At 43.3% G+C, this 24,572-nt stretch overlaps 1 protein-coding gene across 4 annotated transcripts; it reads left to right on the top strand.

Moving 5' to 3' along the window:
• The first annotated feature begins 3,667 nt into the window (after positions 1 to 3,667).
• Positions 3,668 to 23,980, top strand: YBX1 (Y-box binding protein 1). Of its 4 annotated transcripts, none has more exons than XM_077844453.1 (8): positions 3,668 to 3,968; positions 4,687 to 4,750; positions 15,534 to 15,567; positions 18,320 to 18,409; positions 18,710 to 19,012; positions 19,205 to 19,287; positions 22,514 to 22,779; positions 23,584 to 23,980. In XM_077844453.1, the coding sequence occupies exons 1-7, from the start codon at positions 3,803 to 3,805 to the stop codon at positions 22,746 to 22,748; spliced, it is 975 nt and encodes a 324-aa protein (XP_077700579.1). In that variant the 5' UTR covers positions 3,668 to 3,802; the 3' UTR covers positions 22,749 to 22,779; positions 23,584 to 23,980. The 4 variants fall into 4 exon arrangements, with proteins under 4 accessions (XP_077700579.1, XP_077700580.1, XP_077700581.1 ...); XM_077844455.1 differs by having other exon boundaries at positions 3,826 to 3,968; positions 4,687 to 4,802; XM_077844454.1 differs by lacking the exon at positions 18,320 to 18,409.
• Positions 23,981 to 24,572: the final 592 nt, after the last annotated feature.

The raw sequence follows: 24,572 nt of genomic DNA, 5'->3' as shown, positions 1-24,572 counted from the left end.
GCATTCTAGGCCAGTCTCTGTCCTGCAGGAGAGGACAGGAGCTGCAAGATGAGTAGGATGTGGCCCATGCTTGTGGCAGGAGTTAGGCACATTTCAATTCAGTGTGGTATTAGAATGTGAACCAGGAAATATTGGTGTGTTGTGTTGTTTTGTTTTGTTGCTATGTCCCCAGCACCTAGAAAGGTATCTAGTATCTAGTACGTGCTCAAGGAATACCTGTTGTGTGGATGGTATGTACAATGGTATGCTGTAGGGGTGGGGGGTAGAGGAGTAGCATGAAAGGAAGAGGTAACATTTGAGTTAATTATGGACAGATTGAGGGCTTTCTAGGGAGAGGAACTATGTTCTTGGGCCACACTCTGTTAGAGATGGAAGACCGGGTGAACATTATTTCGCAATGGAGATTCTTGGAATGAATCTCTTTGCCTTTCCTATCACTTAAGGGTGGCACTGAAGTTGTCCAAACTGGTCACCATGCTGGACAGTGTACTAGCAAGGGGCTAGCAAACCTTGGAGCAGAAAGCTCCCACCTTGGAGCAGGGGTTGAATTTTGACGTGAACTATTTATCCTCTAGGGCATCAGTATCATCTCTGCGGCTATGGAGGTGGCTACAAGGAAACTAGTTTCTTATGTAACTCATCTTTATACTCATTGAGCATGAAGAGAGGGCTTAGTGTGGATAAGTAATGATACTTTTAAGTAACATTTTAAAGACAAATCTTACAGAATTGATATTGCTGTTTGAGAAGCCATCCCTTCAAAGCAGTTACAGAGGGAATATTGCTCATTTATTCACAGAGGTGCTGCTCCCATTGTTATTTTTTTTTTTTTTAAGATTTTATTTATTTATTCATGAGAGCCAGAGAGAGAGAGGCAGAGACACAGGCAGAGGGAGAAGCAGGCTCCATGCAGGGAGCCCGATGTGGGACTTGATCCCGGGGCCCCAGGATCATGCCCTGGGCCAAAGGCAGGCGCTAAACCACTGAGCCACCCAGGGATCCCCTGCTCCCATTGTTCTAAGTGTCTTTGTAACTCTACTTTGGAAGAAAGGTCGCAAACCTATAGGGCACACTTTTAAATGTCCCCAGTGTTGGAAGAACTGCCTCTGAGGAAGCATTTTCTTTTTAACAGTCAAAAGTTATGTGGAGTTGGAACAGATAAATAGCAGCTCCAGAATCCACCTATTCTGTCCATACACATAATTGCTGCAAGCCTTTTTCACCCGGATTACCGGTGCAGCTGCCCAGATGACTTCTCCGCTGCCAGTACCTTCTCCAGTCCATTTTCCACACCACGTTATTTATAGAACAAACTTACTAAGATGCTGGGTGTCAGGTACTAGTCCAGATGTTTCAGGAACTCAGTCTGAGGAGAGGAAGATTTAAATAGTGCGACACAGTGTGTTAGGATAGGGGGGGTCTCCTAATGAATAACATCTGAGGCAAGACCCAAAGGATGAAGAGTTAAGCAGGCAAAAGAGAAGAAGAGAGAAAGGAAGAGAGTTCTATGTAGAGGGAATAGTATGTAATAACTCACAGGAGGCGATGGCTAAAAGATCACCTGGAAGGTTGAACAAGGAAATGTGAAAAGAAGTGTCAGTTTGGAGAGGTCCTTCAGAGTCCTGTAAATCACAATAAGAAATTTGGACAAACCTAAGAGTGGTAGTAGTCACTGAAAGATTTCAAGTAGGACTCTCATGATCAGATAGATGTTTTCAGAATGCTCTGGATGTTGCGGTGGAGGATATTAGAGTAAGAAAGAGGTAGAGACTGGCCAGGGGTAGGGGGGCACAGTAGTGCTCTAAAGTGAGGGGTCAGCAGACCGGTTGACAGGTCAGACGGTACTCCCTGTTTATCAGTGGCTCCTAAGCTAAGAATAAGAATGTTTTTTTAGTGTCTAAATAGTTGAAACAAAAGAATATTTTGTGATATGTAAAAAAAAATATGAAATTCAAATTTCAGCGTCCACAACGCTGCGGTTTTTGGAACACAGGTGCACTTGTTTATTGATTGGCTGCTTTCAGGCTCTAAAGTTGAGCAGTTGAGACACAATCGTCTGGCCTGCAAAGCCTAAATTGTTTGCTCTCTGAGAAAGTTTGCCTATTCCTGCTGTAAGCAAGAGATGATTGCCTGCACTAGTGTCAGGGCAGGAGGAATGAGAGATCTGGTTTGGCATTTAGAGATCTTTAGGAGGTGGAATGGACAAGCCTCCATCATCCTGCCCCAGCCTGCTGCCTCCTTCCTTCCATCTTGTCCCTCTACAATCCCTTTTCCACCCAGTAGCCATTTTTTAAAAATCTTGCCACTCCCTACTTAAAATTCTAAAATTACCCTTTTCACCATTGCCCTTAGGATAATTTCAAATAAAAATGTTCCTAATTGGAACCAGCCTACCTCTATAACCCAAGGTCTTCATTCTAGCCTTACCCCGACTACTTGCCTTCCATTTCCCCCAGGCCCTCCCCGTCGTCTTGCCTCCAGGCTTTTGCATAAACCTCCTCGTGCCTGGAGTCGGCACTCCCACCTTCTTCCCACCTCCACTCCCAAAATGCTTTGTGCTTTTGCGAAGCTGTAAGAGTGTTTGTGGGAGTTTAAATTTCTGCCTTCATCCTCAAGACTGAAATTCCTGTGTTTAAACGTCTGCCTGCATCCCTAGACGGAATTTAGGGCAGAGACTTGGGAGTTTCGTGCTGGCGCGTCAGGGCCCACAGGAGAACCCTTAGCATTAAGAACGAATGAAGGGGGGGGGGGGGGACTTGGGCTACATCAGGTGGCAGCCTCAGAAATGGTTTGTACGAGGAGGACGGTAGTCCCCATTTCACACGGCTGCTGCACGGACAGAATGCAAGGAAAATGGCCAGCTTGCTCAATAAACGTGAGCTGCAGTGGAATCTGGTTTGTGGCCAATACAGAAAGACGTGCATACTTAACGAGACAGTTCTTAGAGGTACGATCGTGCGATCGTGCAGGAGGCAGGTCGCCGTGGAGCACCCCACCGCCCCCCGCCCTAAATATGCTGAGCGGGGGCGGCCCGACGGACGGCACGGTCCCTCCAAGGTGACTGCTCCGCCCAAGCGGACGCTCTTTGAATGCATCCGTTTAGGCCGGTCCCCGAAGCCCTCGCTGTGCAGACCGCACACGGCCATTGCAGAAAAGACGGCTGTATCCGCAGCGATGGCCCGAGGTCACAAGGACCACATCCAGGGACCGGCGGGGGAGAGGCGGCCTCCCCTCCACCCGGGGCCAAGGTGTCGCCGCCTCCCCTTCCGAGCCCCCGGGCCAGGCCAGGTAATCCCGGCCCCGGCGTTGGCCGCTGCCCTTCCCCCGGGCAGGACCCAACCCTGGACGTGGGGCCCGCCCGCGCCGCAGCCTCGTGAAAGTCACGTTCACTCTGCCCGTCCTCTCGGGTACTCTATGGTTCTCGTGGTGACTCTACTCTAATTCTAGTTCCGGTCTCTATGGCGGCGGCGGAGGCAGGAACGGTTGTAGGTCGGCCGAATTAGCCGCCTGAGAGCCAATGGGAGCGGAGGAGTGATAAAGTGCCGGCCAATAGGGGCCAGGGGCTGGGGTCAGGTGGTGAGATTGACAGCGCGGCTGGCCACTCAGCGGCGCCCGGGGCGGGCCGAGCGCAGGGCTTATCCCGCCCGTCCCGCCATTCTCGCTAGTTCGATCGGTAGCGGGAGCGGAGAGCGGACCCCAGAGAGCCCTGAGCAGCCCCACCGCCGCCGCCGGCCTAGTTACCATCACACCCCGGGAGGAGCCGCAGCTGCCGCAGCCGGCCCCAGTCACCATCACCGCAACCATGAGCAGCGAGGCCGAGACCCAGCAGCCGCCCGCCGCCCCCCCCGCCGCCCCCGCCCTCAGCGCCGCCGACACCAAGCCCGGCACCACGGGCAGCGGCGCAGGGAGCGGCGGCCCGGGCGGCCTCACATCGGCGGCGCCTGCCGGCGGGGACAAGAAGGTCATCGGTGAGGGCCGGACGGGGCCGGGGGTGGGGCCGGAGGGAAGCCCGGCGGCGGAACCGTTACGCGGAGCGGGGCGAGCCGGCGGGGGCGCGCGGCCGGCGGGGACCCACTCGGCGGCGCGCGGCCGCCCCTCCCCCTCCCCCACGCCGCCGCCGCCGCCGCCACTCGCGCCCTCGCGGACGCCGGCCCGCCCCGGTCCGCGTGCCCGGCCTGCGCGCGCGCCCGCCGCCTCCCGCGCCCCCTGCGGACCCCGCGGCCGCGCGCCCCTCCCCCCGGGCGCCGCGCGCCGCCGACCGCGTGTGCGGCGGGGTCCCTCCCCTCCCCGGCGGCCGCGTGCGCTCGGGCCCGCACGCCGTTGTTCCGCCCGCCCCCCCCGCCCGCTCCCTTCCGCGTGTGCCCGGAGGGCGCGGCGCGCCGCCTACGCAGGCCCGAGTGGGCCGGGCGCTTCCCCTTCCCTCACGTGCTCCCCGCCCCGCAGCCGCGCCCGCCCGCCCCGGCCCCGGCCCCGGCCCCCGCCGCCCCGGGCCCGCCAGCCCGCCCGCCCGCCCACCCACGTGTGCGCGGGGCCCGCGCGCGGCCCGGGAGGAGAAAGGCTGTCAGGTGGCCTCGGGCCGCGGCGCAGCGCGTGCGGGGCCGGGGCGCCCGAGCGTGGCGGCTTTCAAGAAAGGACGTCTGGTAATCGTGGGTTTTTTGTTTCTGTGTTTTTCCCCCTCCCCTCCAGCAACGAAGGTTTTGGGAACAGTAAAATGGTTCAATGTAAGAAACGGATATGGTTTCATCAACAGGTGAGATGACCGCCGCCGTAGCCTCCGTCCTGCCTCTTGCATGCTCTGCTCGGTGGGTAGGCGCTGCGGACTCGGAAGGGTGGAAGCGTGTGTAGCCTGCTTGCTCCGCGGTGGCGCGAGGTGGTTTTTCCTTGAAGGCTGCGGGGTTAGGGATCTGGACACGCTCTTTGTTTTGCAGCTGAATACTCCTCGGAAGTCCGTTTGCGAGGCTTGTTAGGTGCAGGGCCATTTAAAGGGCAAGCGCAGCGAGGGAGGCAACTCCTAACGGGGCAAACAGCAACCGGAGATTTAGTCTCCTCCTCGTGGGCGCGTTTCTCACCCTGGCCACCCTCGTATGCGGCATTGAAATTGGTGGTGGGAAACGTGCTGTGGCCCCCCCCCCCCCCCCCCCCGTTAGTGCGTAGGGGCTATTTCCGACGCGTTAGCCTTTGGAGGTAACAAGACTGACAGTGCGAGGAGGTGAGGTGCTGTCATCTGGACTGTTAAGGTTTATATCGCCTTTGTTTAACGTTTCAATCTGTGCTGTTGTGAAGGCTTCGGATCAGTTTCACGTGAGGACTGCAACAGTTTTTATTTGTTCCTGCAGTCGCATCTGGAAGAAATCGCCCTTCTCCCGTTCTCAGTTGTTCTCTCCCCTACTCTTTCAGCCCCGTCCTTAGGACGAGTCTAGAATGGTTGTAGCAGCCGCGCTGCTAACGTGCGGGCACGCACTGTACTCTCCGTGGTCTCCCTTGCGAGCCGGGCATCATTTTCAAGATGGCTGCCAAGCCGGGCTACCGGTGCGGCTGCAGATGGGCCAGAGCACCGTGTGCTCCTAGCTCGTTGGCCTCCCAGGTAGGCGCCTGTCAGCGCAGCCGTCTCTTACCTTCCTACTCCAGGAGGCACTAAGCGGCCAGGTGTTGGAGAGAACACCTGCGAGTAAGAAATAATGCTGAATGCTTGTGAAATGGGCACTACTGCTAGAAACCAAGTGGGCAAGAGCAAGCTTCAAGACCTAATTGGCTGATGAAAAACCTTTCATTCCTCAACCGTAAAGTACCGCGGAAGTGTTCAAGACAAAATAGATCGTAAGCATTTATTTGATGGTCTGTTTTCCACGTCTGTAGTGTGGAGAAACATTTTGTTTCTTCCAGAATCTTTAGGAATTTTCCATCGGTTCATACACTGCTTTTGTGACAGGCCAAGGCTACATTTTTTAAATCAGTTTTTTGACAATAGATTACTAGCGATGAAGGAAGGGAGGGGGTGCTTGGGTGCTTGTATTTGGCCACTTCTTAGTTGATCTCTGAATATTTAGGATTTCCTTCTTAATTGTCTGATTCTCCTTACTGGCCTAACCCCTAAACCAATAGTTTTTAAATTAACGTAGGCTTGTCTTGGGAGGTTGTTTAAAAATGCAGATTCCTGAGTTCCTTCCTAGCCTGGATTCATTGGGTCTAGTGTACATTTTTAACAAAAATTCCAGGCGATTATGTTTTGTGGGCCATACCTTGAAAACACTGCCCTTAATCCTCTACCCAGTGTTACGCTGGTGTACACATTAGAATGGGACTGTATATTTGCAGCCTTTTCTGTGGCTAGATTGTAGTTTGCACTTTAGAAATTTTACCACGTGCTTTATGTTTTGCTGTATCTTGTTAATTGGACATAGGTTATGATTTTTGAAGTGAACAATTGATAATCCAAGATAAAAGAATACTTTATTTGCATACTCAGGTTTTTTTATGAGCTGCCATTCCTTGAATATCTGTTTTCTAACTTGGAGTCAACCCAATTGGTAGTTCTCCAGGGCAAGTTAAATGTAAATTGACTTTCGATGATCCTTTGTGTGGACTGTCCTAACTTCAACTATTTTGTCAAGTTAACTGATTTAAATGCTTTGTGTTTCCAAACCAGTTATTTCACTGATTCGAAGGCTTTCAAGTCACTAAAAATGTTGACTGCATTTAAGTCCTGGAGATGTTTGCCTTGATTAAGGAAAAATGTAGGTCTTAAACTTAGTATGGTAGTTTGCAAGTTGGTTGGGTACGTAAGACACTGGGCTTTCGGTGGGAGTTGGGGAGAGGCAGACACTGTGCTGCTTCTGTATAAAGGAGAGAATAGTGTTTGAGATGAGTGCTGTGGCTATAATTTTAACCGTGGCATTCTGTGAATTACATACTGGTTCTTAAGATTTTTTTTAATTAAAAGATAATTTCTATGTAAACTTTTTGATTTAAATTAACAATATGTAACAGCCTTATCAATTTTTTTTTTTTTTTTTTTTTAATTTATGATAGTCACACAGAGAGAGAGAGAGAGGCAGAGACACAGGCAGAGGGAGAAGCAGGCTCCATGCACTGGGAGCCCGATGTGTGGGATTCGATCCCGGGTCTCCAGGATGGCGCCCTGAGCCAAAGGCCGGCGCTAAACCGCTGCACCACCCAGGGATCCCTCAATTATTTTTTAAAGTGTTTTCTTCAGATGGTTTTCTAGTATTAAAGGTGCTGAATAAGAGCATAGAGCTTTAACACGGCAAGCATTTTTGCTGCTTTTTGTTAGGCTGCAGAATCTAGAAATCCTGAGAAATTCATGGTTAGTCCTTCATGTGCTGTGCCTTAAACAGTAATTGGGTTACGTGACGGGAGGGGTTTATTTAATACCCCCTCCCATTTCTTTTCATTTTGTTATGAAAAGCTTCATTCAAAATTATTGAAGATGTCATTAGAAGTATGCCACAGGGGTTGGTGGTTTCAGGGTTTGATTCTCTGCTTTTTAAATCTGGAAACCTAATTTTGTCTTTTGCTTCCAGCTGTTGAGGATTAATCCATGCTCATCAAATCCATGAAAAGGCGTGAATCAGTAGCAATTTTTTTATTGGGACATGTGTATTTCATAGTGACCGCAATAGGAGTACTTGTGTGTTCTCCATAGTACTTAAAAGTGCTTGATCAATCATTCTAGGGTTTTGGGGTAGGCAAGGAATTTGGAGCACAGAGAATCCAGTAAGGCAGAGGACATAAAGTGGTGACCTATTAGCTGAATCTACCCCCATATGTTTTGTTTGGACTACACGGTGTCTTAAAAAGAATTGGGATTAATTAATGATACTTAAAATTGGGGACATAATCTCCAAAATACTCAGGTTACCAACTTTTTTTTTTAAGATCTGAGTTTTAGGGACACATGGGTGGCTCAGCAGTAGAGCATCTGCCTTTGGTTCAGGGCAGGATCCCAGGATCAGGTCCCACATCAGGCTCCCCATAAGGGGAGCCTGCTTCTCCCTCTGCCTGTGTCTCATGAATAAAAAAAATATTTTACAAACTGAATTTTGGCTTTGGGGTCAGAAATCCCATGTAAATAGATCAGCTGGGTATGCGTATTATTACCACTTTTAACTGGGGCATACATTCTCCTTATTTACCATAATAGGTCAGGCTTAAGTTTCTCATGTTGACTTCCCTTCCCTGCCTGGTCTCTGCATATGCATTTGAGTTTATTACCCATGGTCTAGGAAGAGATAAACTAAGGCAAGAAAGGGTTTAGCTATCTTTTCTTTAGGAAAAATGCTTAGTAGTAGCTGTCAGGTTTAGTCTTCTGTTTTCGGGGTTCCCTGTGTATATATATTATGTAACTGATGTGAGTGACTCCCTTCATACAGTGGTGACATTAAAAAGTAGCTAATGTTTCTCAGGCACTTAAACCAGGCATTATTGTAAGTGCTTTACGTGAACTCTTAAGCCATTTAATCCTCAAAATCGTTGGAAGTGGTGGAAACAAGCTTCAAAAGATGTCAATATTATTCTGAGACAGAGAAGTTGAGTAACTTGCCCTAGGAAGCATAGTAAGTGTCAAAGCTACGGTTTGAACTAGCTGCTATTACGCTGTCCCTGAAAATAGGCCCTAGTCCCCTTCAATTTGGTTGGTATCCACAGTTAGAGGTAATATCTTAGGGTGGCTATTCTTGGCCATCAAAAGACTTTTCCTAGGTGATAGCTAGCAGTCGCTGGAACTCCTGGGTTCTGATTTATTAGTTCCCCAGACTTGAAAATCTTTCTCTTTGCACTGCCTCTTTTGTATGGTTCAGTAGCACTGTAACAGCCACAGTCCAGTTTGCAGGTTGGCTTTTCCAAATTAAAAGAACTGGCTTAATATAGCTAATGCTGGGATGCAGTTGAGGAATTAGAGGAGAGGAACCTTTGACACTTAGCTCACTTCTGAATCTTTTCTGTCTTTATAGGACTTGCAAACTAAGAATGGGTTTTCTTTTATTTTTAAGGGTTATTTGAATAATATGTGACAGATACAGCCTAAAATATTAACTACCTGGTTCTTAGTTTTAAAAATTTGTAGACCTGTGAAAGAATGATTGCCGCCAAGTCTCTTGGGCTATTAAAATCAGACTGAACTTGATCACAAACGGTAAGATCTCTCTAAATATAGAAGGTATGGATGGATAATCTATACCATGATTGACTAAATGCTGTGGCACTGACTTGGTGATGTGCTATTAAGGAAGGGTGGGTGGGTGGAGGCATAAAAAATGATGTCTAAATAGTCCCCAAGGCATGCTGTATCCTTGGCAGTCTTGAAAGAGCCCTGTTACTAGTTGTAGGTTTGTGTAGAGGGTGTTTTTGTTTGGATTTCAGAACTGAAGCTCTTCAGTTTGGTACAGACTTATGTACAAGGCACTTTAGGATTAATTTACATTCTGATTGTGTTAGCCATGGATCTTAAGTTGGCCAGAAGTCCTCCTAGTTCACCAACTCACTGATAGGTAAAACCTTTTCATCTTAAAATCTTCTGGAATACAGAACTAGCTATTTGCCTTCTGTTTTTCAAGTATTGGGGCTGTTTTTGCTGAGTTTTCCACCCTTCAGTCTTAGCCCTTGGAAACCTCTACAATCCAGCTCACTTGAGGCAGAATGATGGAAAATAATGTGCCTGTTGGGTGTAATAGAAAACAAGTAAAAAGATAAGTAGGGCTTATGATCTTTTTGGGGGGGGGGTTATGATCTTATAACCATCTACAGAACTTGGAAATTGGTGTCTTGGATGCTTTGGGTTATGGAGCATATATAGATGCTAAATCCTAGAGGGTTTTTTTGATTGTAGGATTAATAATTTGTGTTTGGGCAATTTAAGCTGTTAAGAGCGTGGTATGGTAATTTGCAACAAGATAATAGGATAAGAGCATTTAGTTATGGATACATGAGCTTTTATGTGAGGTTTCATTTAAGGCAACTGTGATTTGGCAAAAGTTTCCTAAAACTTTAGGACGCTAAAACCTTTTTTTTTTTTTTTTTTTAAGATTATATTTATTTATTCATGAGATGGAGACAGAGGCAGAGACACAGGCAGAGGAAGAAGCAGGCTCTCTGCAGGAGCCGGATGTGGGACTCTATCCCCGACCCCGAGATCATGCCCTGAGTCAAAGGCAGATGCTCAACTGCTGAGCCACCCAAGCGTCCCCAGGACACTAAAATCTTAAGACAATTTCTGGATAAATTTAGTAGTGTAGGAGTGAGTTTAGTGCTGGCTACATGTTTTTTACCTTCAATTGTGCTACATTAGGAACTTTTAAGAGACTTTTTATTTTATTTTTATTTTTTTAAATATTTATTTATTTATTTTTTATGATAGAGAGAGAGAGAGGCAGAGGGAGAAGCAGGCTCCATGCACCGGGAGCCTGATGTGGGATTCGATCCCGGGTCTCCAGGATCACGCCCTGGGCCAAAGGCAGGCGCCAAACCGCTGCGCCACCCAGGGATCCCTAAGAGACTTTTTAAATCCCAGCGGGATTTCTTTTTTTCTTTAGCATTTTCCAAACTTAAAAACGGTAACCCCTTTTTTCCTTGAGCCTCTTGCGGATTCTTTTTTCCTTGAAATCCATACTTATTTGGTGAATAAGGACAGTACTACTGGTTTGGTGAGAACCTGAGAGGTGGAATTTTTATGAAAACTTTTCAGTGTAAATAAGGCCCTTATCCAGCCAGAGGTGGAGTAGAAGAATACAGCAGAAAGCGTACACTTGGGTTCAGTTCAGAGCAGGAAGACTGTGCTGTATGGAGTGATACGGTTGGAATATTGTGGGCCTGTGCTGTCATTAGACTTGTGGTTATTGCATCTGAGAAATGTAATTTTTAATTTGAATTTTAAGACTGATACCCAATTTAGTGTTTGTTTTGAACCACTTTCTCATGAACAGCTTGCGTTTGTGAACCTACTTTTCAGAAGTGTAAAAAAATAGAGCAGATTATGAAGGCTTAGTATGAAAAAAGAAATGTAAAATACTTTAGTGTTTTATACTGATTGTACATGTTTAAATGGTGAAACTAATTTAACCTGCTTTTACTTTTTTTATTGTGGCTACTAAAAAATAAATGTAGATACAGATTTCCCCTTGCAATCCAAAAGTAGCGCATTCCCATGAAACCTTTCAAGAAAGTGAAATGATGTAAAGTGAACTTAGTTGGACAAACATGTATCAAGCTTGCATTTTATTTCTTTTGGACCACAGTACTAGGCAGTGAGCTGCCAGTAAAATGTCTCTGGCAGCAGTATGTATAGATGGGCTTTGGTTTGATGATAGTGTGGTCTTCAGGTAAGTGTTGTTTCATCCCCACTGTCCAAATAAGGCAACTCGCCTCAGATCATGTAGTTAGTAATGGGGATAGCAGCCAGAATTCTTACCTTGGCTCCAGTGGTTCTCCTAAGGAGCGCTAAACCACTGCTGTATGTATACTTCCAGGCTCTTTTCCTCTTCCTCCTCTCTGATTGGTAGGACTCGTAATATGTGGAAAACCTACTGTAATAAAAATCCTTGAGGATAGACCTTTTTTTTTTATTACTGGTGCTTATTAGCACAGCGCCTAGCTAGCTTGCTGCTTTTTTAAAGCTTTATTTTATGGGTTGGGGGAGGGACACAGGGAGTGAGGAGAGTCCTAAGCAGACTCCCTGCTGAGCAGAGTCCAATGCAGGACTGTGTCTCACGACCCTGAGATTACAACCTGAGCTGAATCGAAGAGTTGGACACATAACTGTCACCCAGGCACCCCTAGCTAGGTAGCTTACTAGTATATTGGTCTGCCCAGTCCATAATTTTCTACCCTCAGTCAAGTATGGTAAAGTTAGAAGTATGCCTCTTGGTTCTCAGCTTATACCACAAAAGGTATGGTTCAGTACTAGGGATGTCTCTGTTCTTCTTACTGCATTAATAATAATAATGGGTCAACAAACTACCACTCAACAGCTGTTTTTTGTATGGCTTGTGAGCCCAAAATAGTTTTTACAAGGGGGGAGGAGATACCTAGCAGAACTTTGATCTAATTACTTGGAATAGCTGTGTAATGCAGGTGAGGATGTAGGGATACTTATTTGTTGTCCTCCCAGAAAATGGAGAGACCATATTACTGTAGGCTGCTTCTAGAGCTAAAAATGTAATGATTTCCAAATTGGTCAACATGCTTAAGATCAGAGTCTATGGAGTCCAATTCTACCACTGAGCAGACGAACCCATACTTCATTTCCTAATTTGTAGAATGAGGGATTAATGATAGTGTCTACCTCAGGATTGAGGATTGAATGGTACGTATAGTTAAAGCATTGGAACAATATCTGGAACTGAAATCCTCAGTAAGGTAAGCTGTCTGTCCTATCTAATTTTTCCCATTTTGCAGATGAAGGAGGAGATCCAGTGAGGAGGAGACTGCTTTCCAAGGTTGCACAGCTGTTAATAGTGGGATGAGGACTAAAAATTGGGTTTTCTTTTAGCAGTACCTTGAATTTCTGCATAGTCACTTAAGTTGTAACTATTAGATCGATTTAATTAATCTAAACTGTAGTGTTCTATTTTGGTTAAAACTGCGTTTTTTTGAGCTGTCACATTTCTTAAATTCCAGGTATACTTTGGCTATGGTAATTCCCTAGTAGGCTGGTTTGTTCACCAAGTACATGAGTGCTGTTGTCTGGCACATCATTAATGAGCCTGTATTGGTTCCCACATACCTTTGTACCTACAAAACCTCTCCTTAAGCTGTCTTTCATGGGATGTTTAGGTGTATTCCTACCTTGGACTTTTAAGAAGATAGTTCTAACTACTAGATAAGTAGTTGCTAAATATTCTAATTCCTTTTATGATCTTGAAGTTTAAAAAAATTTTTTTTGGCTGTTTATTTTTTTCTTTATGAGAAACACAGGAGAGAGAGAGGCGGAGACACAGGCAGAAGAAGTGGGCTCCACACAGAGAGCCAGACGTGAGACTCGATCCCAGGTCTCCAGGATCACGCCCTGGGCTGAAGGCGGCGTTAAACCGCTGAGCCACCTGGGCTGCCCTGATCTTGAAGTAAAAATTTTTGTAGATAGCTACTTGTATTTCTTTTTAGTGTAGTGTGTAGTGTATTGTATGTACAGTAGCTACCTGCAACTATATCAGAAGACATGTTGAATAGTCAGTGGCATCACAGATACCAACTGATAAAATGATGTATTGGCTACCTAGATACACAAGTGGCATTATCAGTAAATGAACTTTTCTCTATATGGAAGTCCCATCTTTAGTAAATTTAATGGATATTAAAACTAAAATACCAGATTCAAAACTCAAGTTATAATAAATGTACTTATAATTCTTTACCTAGTCCTCCAGCAAGCCTGAACTCCTCCTCACCCTGATAATGGCAAATAGTGCCCATCTTTGGAACAGTTTTAAATGGCCTATTGTGATCAGCACTGCCTCTGTTGAGAGTTCCTGTTCTAGACTTTGCCCAGCTTTCCTTCTCTATTTACCAGATTTTTGTTGCATTTCTCCTTGGATCCTTAAGGGTTTGAAATTCAATCCCAGTGTTAGAAGTGAGAACTTAAGATTGATGGCTGTGGAACTTTGTGGGAAGCCTGTGGGCTTGATAGATGGGCCTTATGGCAACCATTAATTCCTTAAGTTTTCCAGTACTTTTTTTTTTTTTTTTTTTTTTTTTTTTTTTTTTTTATTTATTTATGATAGTCACAGAGAGAGAGAGGCAGAGACCTAGGCAGAGGGAGAAGCAAGCTCCATGCACCGGGAGCCTGATGTGGGATTTGATCCCCGGGTCTCCAGGATCGTGCCCTGGGCCAAAGGCAGGTGCCAAACCGCTGCGCCACCCAGGGATCCCCAAGTTTTCCAGTACTTAACTAGCTTGTAAAGGTCCGTTTTTAATCACTTCTTTTGAATAGCTTTTGCAGTATTCTGGGTGTGTGTAGATTTTTCTTTTAAAGATTTAAAGTTCTGTTACCATATATGTCCTCATTTTACAATAATCCAAGCTATATGGATTCTTTGATGCATAGTTCAATAAGGAGCCAACAGTCAGTAAGCCAGTCTAGTTCATTGCAACTTTGGTCCTTTTGTCATTAAATATTAGTTATTGAGCCCATTCTCTGACTACTGGACAAAATGAAGAAGGTGGGGGAGGTCATTAAAGGTCTGGAAATGTTTCTCCTGTAAGTTTTTGCTTATAGTATCATCTTAACCCCACTGTCCTAGCTAAAATAAGCTCATCATATTTTTCCCCTCACTTCCAAAATCCATGTACCCATAAAGTTTTCCCCATTTTTACCTCAAAAAAGAGATCCTCAAATATTCCCTCACAAATGCCCCCTAGCCTAGGCTTCCATCAGTCCTGGCCTGGGTTTCTAGAGTAGTTTTTAGAACTAACTAGGCTCCTCTTGTATTTGAAATTTCCCTAATATCCACAAAATTTTTAACATTCGATGATGTTATCATGCCATACTTGTCTACTCAGAAGCCTTTGGTGTCTCTTCTACCTACATAATCATTTAGCCCCTATTCATTTTACCCTCCCCTGCTGCCATATGCTTCATGCTCTGGTGTGTTTGAACCCTGTTTGTGTTCAATTTGCTATTTGCTTTACCTCTGTCGATGACTTCCTTTCTGTCTACTTCTGGAACATGTTCTCATTTTCCAGTGAACTTCTTTTAAGGTTTAAGCCAAATGTTGTGCTATAAAATAGTGTCTGATACTGAATGTAGGGGTGTATGCACAAATAGGAAACTACCTCATTCATCTGTGCCTCCTTAGCTCTCCAGTACAATGCTTGTCACCACATTAATGATGTGGGTATTGACATGTCCATTTAAGGAGAGGTTTTTAGGTTCCTAACAAAAAAAATTGAGCAGAAAGTGTTTTCATGTACCCCATGCCCATACATGCAAACCCCCCCCCCCCCGCCGCCCCAGTCAGCACCAGAGTGACATTTTATCCTTACCACATCGCCCAAAGCCTATAGTTAACATTGGGACTCTCACCTGGTATCGTACATTTTGAGGGGTTTTTTTTTTTTTTTTTAGAGGTTTTTATGAAGTCAAGGAGAATTGGGAATGGTGAGGAAGAAATAAGAAAAGGTAATAATGGAAGGAGATATATTATCTGAAATTAGTGTAACAAGGCTCTAGGAGTAAGTGGTATATGCTAGGAAGTTTTGTTAACGTTTGGTAGAATAAGGAGGATAGTTGCTAGTCATTTAAACCCTCTTAATAGCCTTTGGCTTGTCACACTTAAGACATTTTTTTTTCTTTTTAATGTTTCTATAGTTAGTGAGATTACGGCTGTTGGCAAGTGCTTAGTCTTAAAAAAAATCAAAAACTATGTTTCTGCTTTAAGTTTCCTGGTGGCTGGTTGGCAGCCAGAAAGTCTCTAACAATAGGAAAAATAGGGGGAAGTGCACCAAGAACCAAGCTTATCCTTCACCTTTGGCAACATGAAATGTGTTCCATTTTCTGACTTTTTCAACTTGGTTCTGTCTTGCAGGAATGACACCAAGGAAGATGTATTTGTACACCAGGTGAGTGCTTGTGTGAATGTTTAGAGTCCTAGTTTTAAGGGTTGTGACAAAGGGATGGGTGTTTTCTCAACTGTTCCCTGCAAAAAGGTTGTTTTATCCAAACACCAGTTTAGCTCCAGTGCCTACTCTAAGAGTGGGAGTCTGCTTGAATGTATACATTGAAACATTGTATTGGTGGTTTACTTAATTAAAATAGGTGTTTCAAATGGGTATTTTGTTAATAGCTGTAGCTTTTTTAAATGAGGAAATGTGCTCAACTCACTAAATTTTGAAACCTAATTTCAGAGGAAGAAAAAATCTCCATTGACTAGTATTGCAGTAAATACACAAACTTTGAGGTTTTTTTTCAAACACTGTCAGATTTCACCTCTATGGTAAGGAAAAAATCATAATAATCCTGGGGAAATAGAACTAAGCCACAAAAAAACATAAATTTGAAGTGGACTCTAGAATACCACCAAAGTTAGCTTGGGTCCTTCTGTTTAAAGTACTTTGAGAATTTCAGTTGACTTGGAAAATTTATAAATTCTCACTAGTTTGTGGTTGAGTGAAAAGGCAGTGTGACAAAGTTGACAATCACTCATTAAATAATTTTCGGATTGGCTTCAGTGTTTAGAGAGGGAAAAACTAACATGGGATGATCAGGTGCCATTTGTTTAGCTTTCACAAGTACATTTAAGAAAAATACTTTGAAAAATGAGCATTAAGCAATGCTTAATTTTATTAAAGTACATTTACTGCAGTAAACACTAATATCTCAAGCTTAGGTATCTCATGGGCTCTATTGGACTTCATGATCCTCAACAGGTTTGCAGTGGGTAGGAAGTACACAGTTGTGTATGTGTGTGCACTGCATTTTTTTTTTTTTTTTTTTTTACCGAGACTTGAAATATTATCTTGCATTGAAAATCACCCTAAGAGCTTCTTAACCACTTTTTTGTACTTTTTATCTAGACAACAAAAGACAGGTTTCACACTCGCACTGTTACTCAGGCAGGTGTGAGCTTGATGGCAGCATACTTCTCTTAGGAAGGGCTATATGAGGTTGGTGCTTTTGTCCCTGAGGTGTCAGCAGCAATCAAGGGAGCCAGATCAATCTCTAGTAATGTCCAAAACCTTATCAGATAATCATAGGGTCAAATATATAAAGTATGGAAACATTAGAATTCTAAACATAAGGACACCTGGCTGGCTCAGTCAAAAAAGCATGAGACTTTTGATCTCAGAATCATGGTTTTGAGCCCTACGTCAGGTGTATAGATTGCTTTAAAAAAAAAAAAGTGAACCTTTAAAATTAAATCTTAAGCATAAGTATAGGGCTGCTCAGTGTTATTTTTAAAACAAATGTTTTATAAAATGGAATGCCAACTCCTTTGTGTTCCTTACTTTGGCATGTTCAAGGAATATGCACATTGAGGAACAAGAGACCGCAAGGCTGGTCGGTCTTCCTTGTCAGCAACACTAAATGGTTGGGGCACATATAGGGTGTTTTGAAGATGCTGACTGAAAGAAGTTTTGAGATTAAAATTCTCTGTACTTCTGCTATCCCCTATGACTGCAGGTAATTGAGTGTTGGCTATATATGGAAGGTATGAAAGCTGTGACAGTTTAGATGACAGATGAGATCAATTATTTGGCTGAATGCATGTCACCCACATGGTACTGACCCACAGGTGTCACCAATATGCTTTCCTCTTTATTTTGGAAGTGGTTCAACATTTAGTGGTTTCTTGAGACTTTGGATGCTCAGGTCTTAGTGTATCAAGGATATTGCAGTTCTGGGCAACTTAGCTTAATTGGCTTCAGCTTTGTTGATTGTCCTGCCTCCTATGGAATGGAAATGCATGAGTGACCCTGTAATGGATACCGCTGTGATGTATTAGAACATGGGATTTGGAGTCCCAAGATCTGGATTTAGAAAAGTCCATACTGTGCCACTTAGCTGTGTGACCTTGGGCAAGTCACCTAACTTTTAAAAGCCTGTTTATTTGTAAAAAAGGAGTAATAATACCTCACCTCATTTGTCATGAGGTTGACTAACACATGAAAGAACTTTATTGTATTCTACTCAACTCAAAAGTGAGGTGTTATTCTTCCCCTTTTACTTTGTTGTAGCAATCTAGAGAACAAGTAACAATGTGAGATTTATTGTATTTGGAGGTGGTAATAACCTATTATCCCATGTGGTCTGATAAAGAGTGGCGCATAGTCAATACATGTGAATTGCATTTGCATTTCCATTGAAGTACTATCACAGACCAGGTGGAAGGGATTTTGGTTGACATTTGTAATTGAGTTTGATATGGTTAACACAGGGACAAAGTTGGTTTTGTCAACTTTGAAGCATGCAAAACTAAACTCGCCTGTCATCTAAACTGGCCCTGTGTGGGGCTAGCTTCTACTATTAAGTGCAGTCTTTGGGGATAGATGGATATCCTCATTTTGTTTAAAGCTACACATGATGCTTTTGCAAAAGGCATTTTAAAAAAAAATAATTGTTGTGTCGAGTGTTAAATACTTTAGTTCGGAAAATAGTGGTAAAATGTTGGGGCCTTGTAAGATTAGAGTATTTTGGTTGAGGTTGGGGGTAGCATTGGTCCCTGTTTTCCTAAATTTATTGACGGTTTGGTCTTACATAAAGTTAATTTTAAGTGTATATCCAATCTAAAATAATATTGACTCTGGTACATTTTGAATGAAAAAGCACATTATTCTCCCCTGTTAATCTATTTTTGGAATGTGATATTACTAGACTGCCATAAAGAAGAATAACCCCAGGAAGTACCTTCGCAGTGTAGGAGATGGAGAGACTGTGGAGTTTGATGTTGTTGAAGGAGAAAAGGTGAGGATGCTTTTTGTGTAAAGGTTTGACTTCAGTATCGAAATGTTTTGGAGATCTCTATCCGTTAGGATGGTGGCTCTAATGTGGATGGATGGGTCAGGTGATCACATGAACACAGGTGCATCAAGCCTAATGTGCTGGCTGCAGTTAGAGGGCAATCTCTTCGGAACAGTGAGGAACTGATATTTAATCATTTCTATGCACCCCTGGCCACATAGACCCTTTGTTATTTGCTTTGTGTAAATTTTGTAAAGTGTACTTAATTCTGTTGTCACTGTCAATATATGATGGCTTTTGTAGGGTGCGGAGGCAGCAAATGTTACAGGCCCTGGTGGAGTTCCAGTGCAAGGCAGTAAATATGCAGCAGACCGTAACCATTATAGACGCTATCCACGTCGCAGGGGTCCTCCACGCAATTACCAGCAGAATTACCAGAATAGTGAGAGTGGGGAAAAGAACGAGGGATCGGAAAGTGCTCCCGAAGGCCAGGCCCAACAACGCCGGCCCTACCGCAGGCGACGGTTCCCACCTTACTACATGCGGAGACCCTACGGGCGTCGACCACAATATTCCAACCCTCCTGTGCAGGGAGAAGTGATGGAAGTAAGTTTTCACCAAAAAGAAAAGCATCAACAGCATGCAATAACTTTAAATAGAACTGCATTTTATGGATGTCTTCCCCTATATTGGAGTGATTAGTCTCATGGGGAGCATTTTTTTTTTTTTAACTCCTGTATGCAAACTTTGGATTTGGTTTTTTACTCTATTACTGATTGAGTCAACTTGTCTTTTCAGGGTGCTGACAACCAGGGTGCAGGAGAACAAGGTAGACCAGTGAGACAGAATATGTATCGAGGTTATAGACCACGATTCCGTAGGTATGGTTTGTATTAAATTTCTCAAGCATATGTTAGGACTCAGCAGCAACCTGCTTCTCCTGCAGACTTTTTGAGTCATTTTATTTGTGAACGCTTAACGTTTTCTTTCATCAGATACCTAAGAAGTGAACCTGAAGTCAGTTATCTTTGAGAATGTGTTCTTTGCTGGCACTGGTTAAAAACAGCTTGTGTAAATGAGGTCTACTTTATACGGTTGTGGGTTCTCTCCCTCCCCCAAATGAGGGTATGGAATTTCAGTTTTTTCTGTCCTTGAACAGGTGAGAGAATAGTTCAACCTGTGTTATATGTTTAAGACCTGCTTCATTGGGAGGGAGAAAGGTAAAGATAAGCATTGCCTTTAAAGCATTAAGGGAGTATGAAAACTGTACCTTACCATATATGAAGAATTTATGGTGTCACCCCCGAGAAGGCCTAATTTTCCATTAATCACTTCGCAATTTAAGTTTTAAGAAACCCATTCTTTACTGTAAAAGTATCCAAAATACAATACAGAAGTCTTCAAAATACACTGTGACTCTAAGAGAGGTTTCTGGATACCCATACACCCATGTTTGCAAGGAAAGCACAGCACTGAAGTTTCAGAAATTTGGAACTCAGTTGAGATTGCACTATCTACACCAGTATATATGCGTTGAGGGTTTTGCAGTAGCCAGTGTCTGTAATTCTTGTTTCCATAGATGTGTGTTGTGTCCTCTGAGTTTCTATTTCATGAAAATGGCCTGCAGTTCTAGCTGATTCATTAAAATCTCCACCCATTGCTGGATGTTGGGGATCAATGGGGTTTTCCCTGTTGAGTGGGGAAGATTATTGATGCTGACAGATGAACTTTGTTGATCGTGAGCTGAACTATTGTTTAAACTAGCTTTTAATCTAGACCTAGATTACCTTGTTGAAATACGTATAATACCACAGTATCATTTTTTACAGTGACCAGTGCATTTAAAATTGAGCTAAAATAGGCTCTCATGGCAGTCTGTTCTTTACATCCATGGGTACCAATGGCAGAAAACTTGGTTTACTTTTTTGTTATCCTAATCCTATAAAGATGCTTAAATTTTTTGCCTTGCTTCATTAGTGTCTTTAAAAATTGCACGTGAGTTTTTGTTGATGAGTGCTTCAGTTTGGCTGTTTGCCTTTTAAGTTAGATGTAGGAGTCTCATTTGAATGGATAGACAAGTTGACAGTGCTAGATATAAAGAATGGGGTAAAATCCTAATTAGGTTCCAGAGCATATTGAAAGATCTGTCACTAAGTGTAGCAGTTTTTACTGAAAAGGAGACCAATGAATGGCGATGAGAGGAGGAGTGGTGTTAAGAAATAGAGGGTGTATTTGTAGGCTGAAAAATGGCAGTAGAAGACAGTTGGCAGAAGGCGACTGTTAGAATTATCTCCAGATAGGATAGGATTTTGTGCAAAAGTGAGGGTTGGACCCTTTTGTGTGTAAGAAGCCAGAGTGTGTGGGCACTGGTGTGCTGCTAGTCAAGTCAAAAGGAGAGGGAGAGGTAAGAAGTGGGGGGAATTTGGGACAAAGATGTGGAATGAGCTCTAGGAATCAAAGGATAGAAAAATGATCACAAATTTAAAGTTGGGTCCACCCAATGTGATTGTCTTTCCCAGCCATTTTTGAGCAGCAGGCTTAGATTGAGCAGAGTTGAATTTGTCTAGCATTTGTCAATTCTGATGAAGATTCTGGGATTGGGATTGGTCATAATTTAATGATGGGCTTTACATTCTTGGGTAAGAAGGGAGAAAAATATTAAAGAATGGGAGCTAGAGTAAGTGATAAAATCACTGGATTATAAGTCCCAGTGGAAATAAAAGAATGGGAAAACAAGAATGAATTAAACTACAAGAATAGGAAAAGGAGTGTTTGGAGAGTAGAATGCTTAAAACTGGGAGAACTCAGAATAAACAACTGGATAGGAGGTAAAGAACTTAAAATGCTCAAGTTATTTGAGTCTGTCAGGATAACTACAACAGGCAAAGGATAGTATATGGAACCTAGCCTAACATAAGATTTGAAAAGCTCAGAGTTTTAGAAAGAAAAGGGGAAAATTGACTTAGAAGCCAATGGTAATGACCACTATCTAATTCCAGACTTTTTCACTACTTCCTTCCACCCTCAGCCAAAAAAAAAAAAAAAAAAAAAAGGCTCTTGTGTCCATTAATTAATAGTCTCTCATTTCCCTCTACCCCACCCCCTGGCTACCACCATTCTACCTTTTCATGGGTAAATCTGGGTCCACTGCACGGATGTCTTATTTTGTTTCGTTAGTCAGCTGATAGGCACTTGGATTGTTGTCACATTTTTGTTACTGGTTATCATAAAATGGATATTTTCTCAGGTACAGAACTCTTTGAGTGGAATTGCTGGGTCACATAGTAACTCTTTAACATTTTGAGGAATTGCTGGGGTGTTTTCTAAAGCTCCTGCACTGTTACATTTACACCAGCAGTGTGTGAGGATTCTAGTTTCTTCTCCATATCCTCACCAACACTGGTGGTTTTCTGATCTTTTGATTATGGCCATCCTGGTGTGGGTATGAGGCAGACTCGTTTGGATTTGCATGTCCTTAATGACTAATGATTGCTGTGTATTTTGATTATGTACAGAGAGCGCCTCTTTTATTTTTGATGCCCTGCCTTTTCAGCATGTGCTTCTCTATCCATGAAGGATCAGTAGCACTTCTTCCCAACCCTGGTTATGCCACTGCTAGTGGTTTCATGATTAACTTTGTAATAGGTTAAGTTAGTCCATTAAAACTAATTTTAAATGCACATCTCTCAATTGACACCTACAAATCCTTGCACACTCATGTTCAGTCTGTGAAATAGGAACAAAGTTTGCATTTGTTTTTGATAAGCAGGCTAGATACAGAGTTTAGTTGACTGACCCAAGTGATAACACTGGTGGGTTGGTTAAAGAATGAAGGTTTTTCGGGATCCCTGGGTGGCGCAGCGGTTTAGCGCCTGCCTTTGGCCCAGGGCGCGATCCTGGAGACCCGGGATCGAATCCCACGTTGGGCTCCCAGTGCGTGGAGCCTGCTTCTCCCTCTGCCTGTCTCTCTCTCTCTCTCTCTCTCTCTCTCTCTCTCTCTGTGTGCATGACTATCATAAAAAAAAAAAAAAAAAAAAAAAATTTAAATAAAAAAAAAAAAAGAGTGAAGGTTTTTCATTAAAAGTTTTTGCACAATGTTCATTCCAGGGGTCCTCCTCGCCAAAGACAGCCTAGAGAGGATGGAAATGAGGAAGATAAGGAAAATCAAGGAGATGAGACCCAAGGTCAGCAGCCACCTCAACGTCGGTACCGCCGCAACTTCAATTACCGACGCAGACGCCCAGAAAACCCTAAACCACAAGATGGCAAAGAGACAAAAGCAGCCGATCCACCAGCTGAGAATTCGTCCGCTCCCGAGGCTGAGCAGGGCGGGGCTGAGTAAATGCCGGCTTACCATCTCTACCATCATCCGGGTAAGTAGGCTTAGGCTTAGGTGGCCTTCTGCCTTCTGAGCAGAGTGGTGGCCATTCATGTAAGAGAAAATCCCAGGTCGTCAGGTAAGATGAGCCATTGTAAACTTGAGGATGTCTTTTACCCACAGTCCTCTTCAGGTTACTTGAATATCCTCTTTGGGTAATGGCAATTATCAGGGCATACTTGGCCTCTCAGACACCTCAGTTGTGACAGCTGAAGGCTTATCTAAATATTTCTTGAATATTAGGGCCTTTTGTCAACTGTTCTGAATGAATTCTGTGATTTCACCAGTAGGCTGAGAGTCTCACTATAACTTCATCCTATAAGAAGTATGATGATTACATTGTATTTTCAAACAAAGGTGGGATAGTTCACTAGCATTAATAACCTGCATGGTGATGAGCCCTATAATCTCTTTGGGGAAAGTGGCAGCTTTGATATTATATCAGTTCTACAGTTAGGAATTCCAGCTTTTTACCTGATACTGAGAGGCATATAATTTTGTCTTTGGCTCAGAAATTGTCATTTCCAGCCAGTGATACTTTTGGTTTATTTCCTCCTATTTTCCGGGTGACAGAAGGTCATCCAGAACCTGTAAATAGCCATTCTTGTTGCAGAGCATTGTGTCTGCCCCTGTTCGTAATCTGTGTCTTGGGATAAACATATAGGTTTGTTAATGCCTTCTTCCCTACTTAACTGATGTGATCTGGAGCAATTTGGGGTTATACTAAAAGAACATTGTAGTCCATTGTGCAAGATAAGCTTAATTTATTTCTTTTCTTTTTTTTTTTTTTTTTTTGTAGTTTAGTCATCCAACATGAAGAAATGAAGATGAAATTCCAGCAATAAGAAATGAACAAAAGATTGGAGCTGAAGACCTTAAGTGCTTGCTTTTTGCCCATTGACCAGATAAATAGAACTATCTGCATTATCTATGCAGCATGGGGTTTTTATTATTTTTACCTAAAGACGTCTCTTTTTGGTAATGATAAACGTGTTTTTTAAAAAAAAAAAAAAAAAAGCCTGGTTTTTCTCAATACACCTTTAAAGGTTTTTAAATTGTTTCATATCTGGTCAAGTTGAGATTTTTAAGAACCTCATTTTTAATTTGTAATAAAAGTTTACAACTTGATTTTTTCAAAAAAGTCAACAAACGGCAAGCACCCGTTAATAAAGGTCTTAAATAATTGTTTTTGTGTATATTTTTGTCTTGTTTTAGTTTGTGTGTCCTTAGCCTTGGCCATAGGGCACTTAACTTAAATCTAGTTGCAAATAGATGGTACTCACTGGATTACACAGGGAAATTTCCTTAAAATGTGTGATTAAGTGACCTACGAACTTCTACTGAACAAGAGAAAATATTTACTATGATAATTTGGACATTTTTCTCTTTCTAAATTCTTTTTGCTGGCAGTGGTAAAGGGGAGAAGACATGCTCTAGCATCAACTAATTCTGTTCCCTGCAAGCCACTTATTTCTGTGCTTGTGGAAGAATTATTTCAGCCTGCCACACGGCCTAGTGTGGTCAGTAAACAGGCTCAGTTCCTGAGTGTGATTGATTCAAGATGGTAACAACAAATTAACCCAAAGGAAGACTTGATAAAGAACTTGGAGGTCGTTGAAAATAATTATGTGGTCTCAACCCCCTTCTAACCTAAACCTGTTTTGGTTATTTTATGGTATCTTGCTACATGTTCATTTGGGATCATCCTGGACATCCCTCAGGGAAAAGATGCCAGGGGTTTAGAGTAGCACTTCCAGGAGTCTTGCAGTTCTGTGTAAGTCCAGGTGG

This window comes from Canis aureus, chromosome 13, assembly GCF_053574225.1.
Source record: "Canis aureus isolate CA01 chromosome 13, VMU_Caureus_v.1.0, whole genome shotgun sequence".
Classification (NCBI taxonomy): domain Eukaryota; kingdom Metazoa; phylum Chordata; class Mammalia; order Carnivora; family Canidae; genus Canis; species Canis aureus.
The sequence above is the reverse complement of the archived record's forward strand: the minus strand, read 5'-3'. Positions and strand labels throughout refer to the sequence as shown.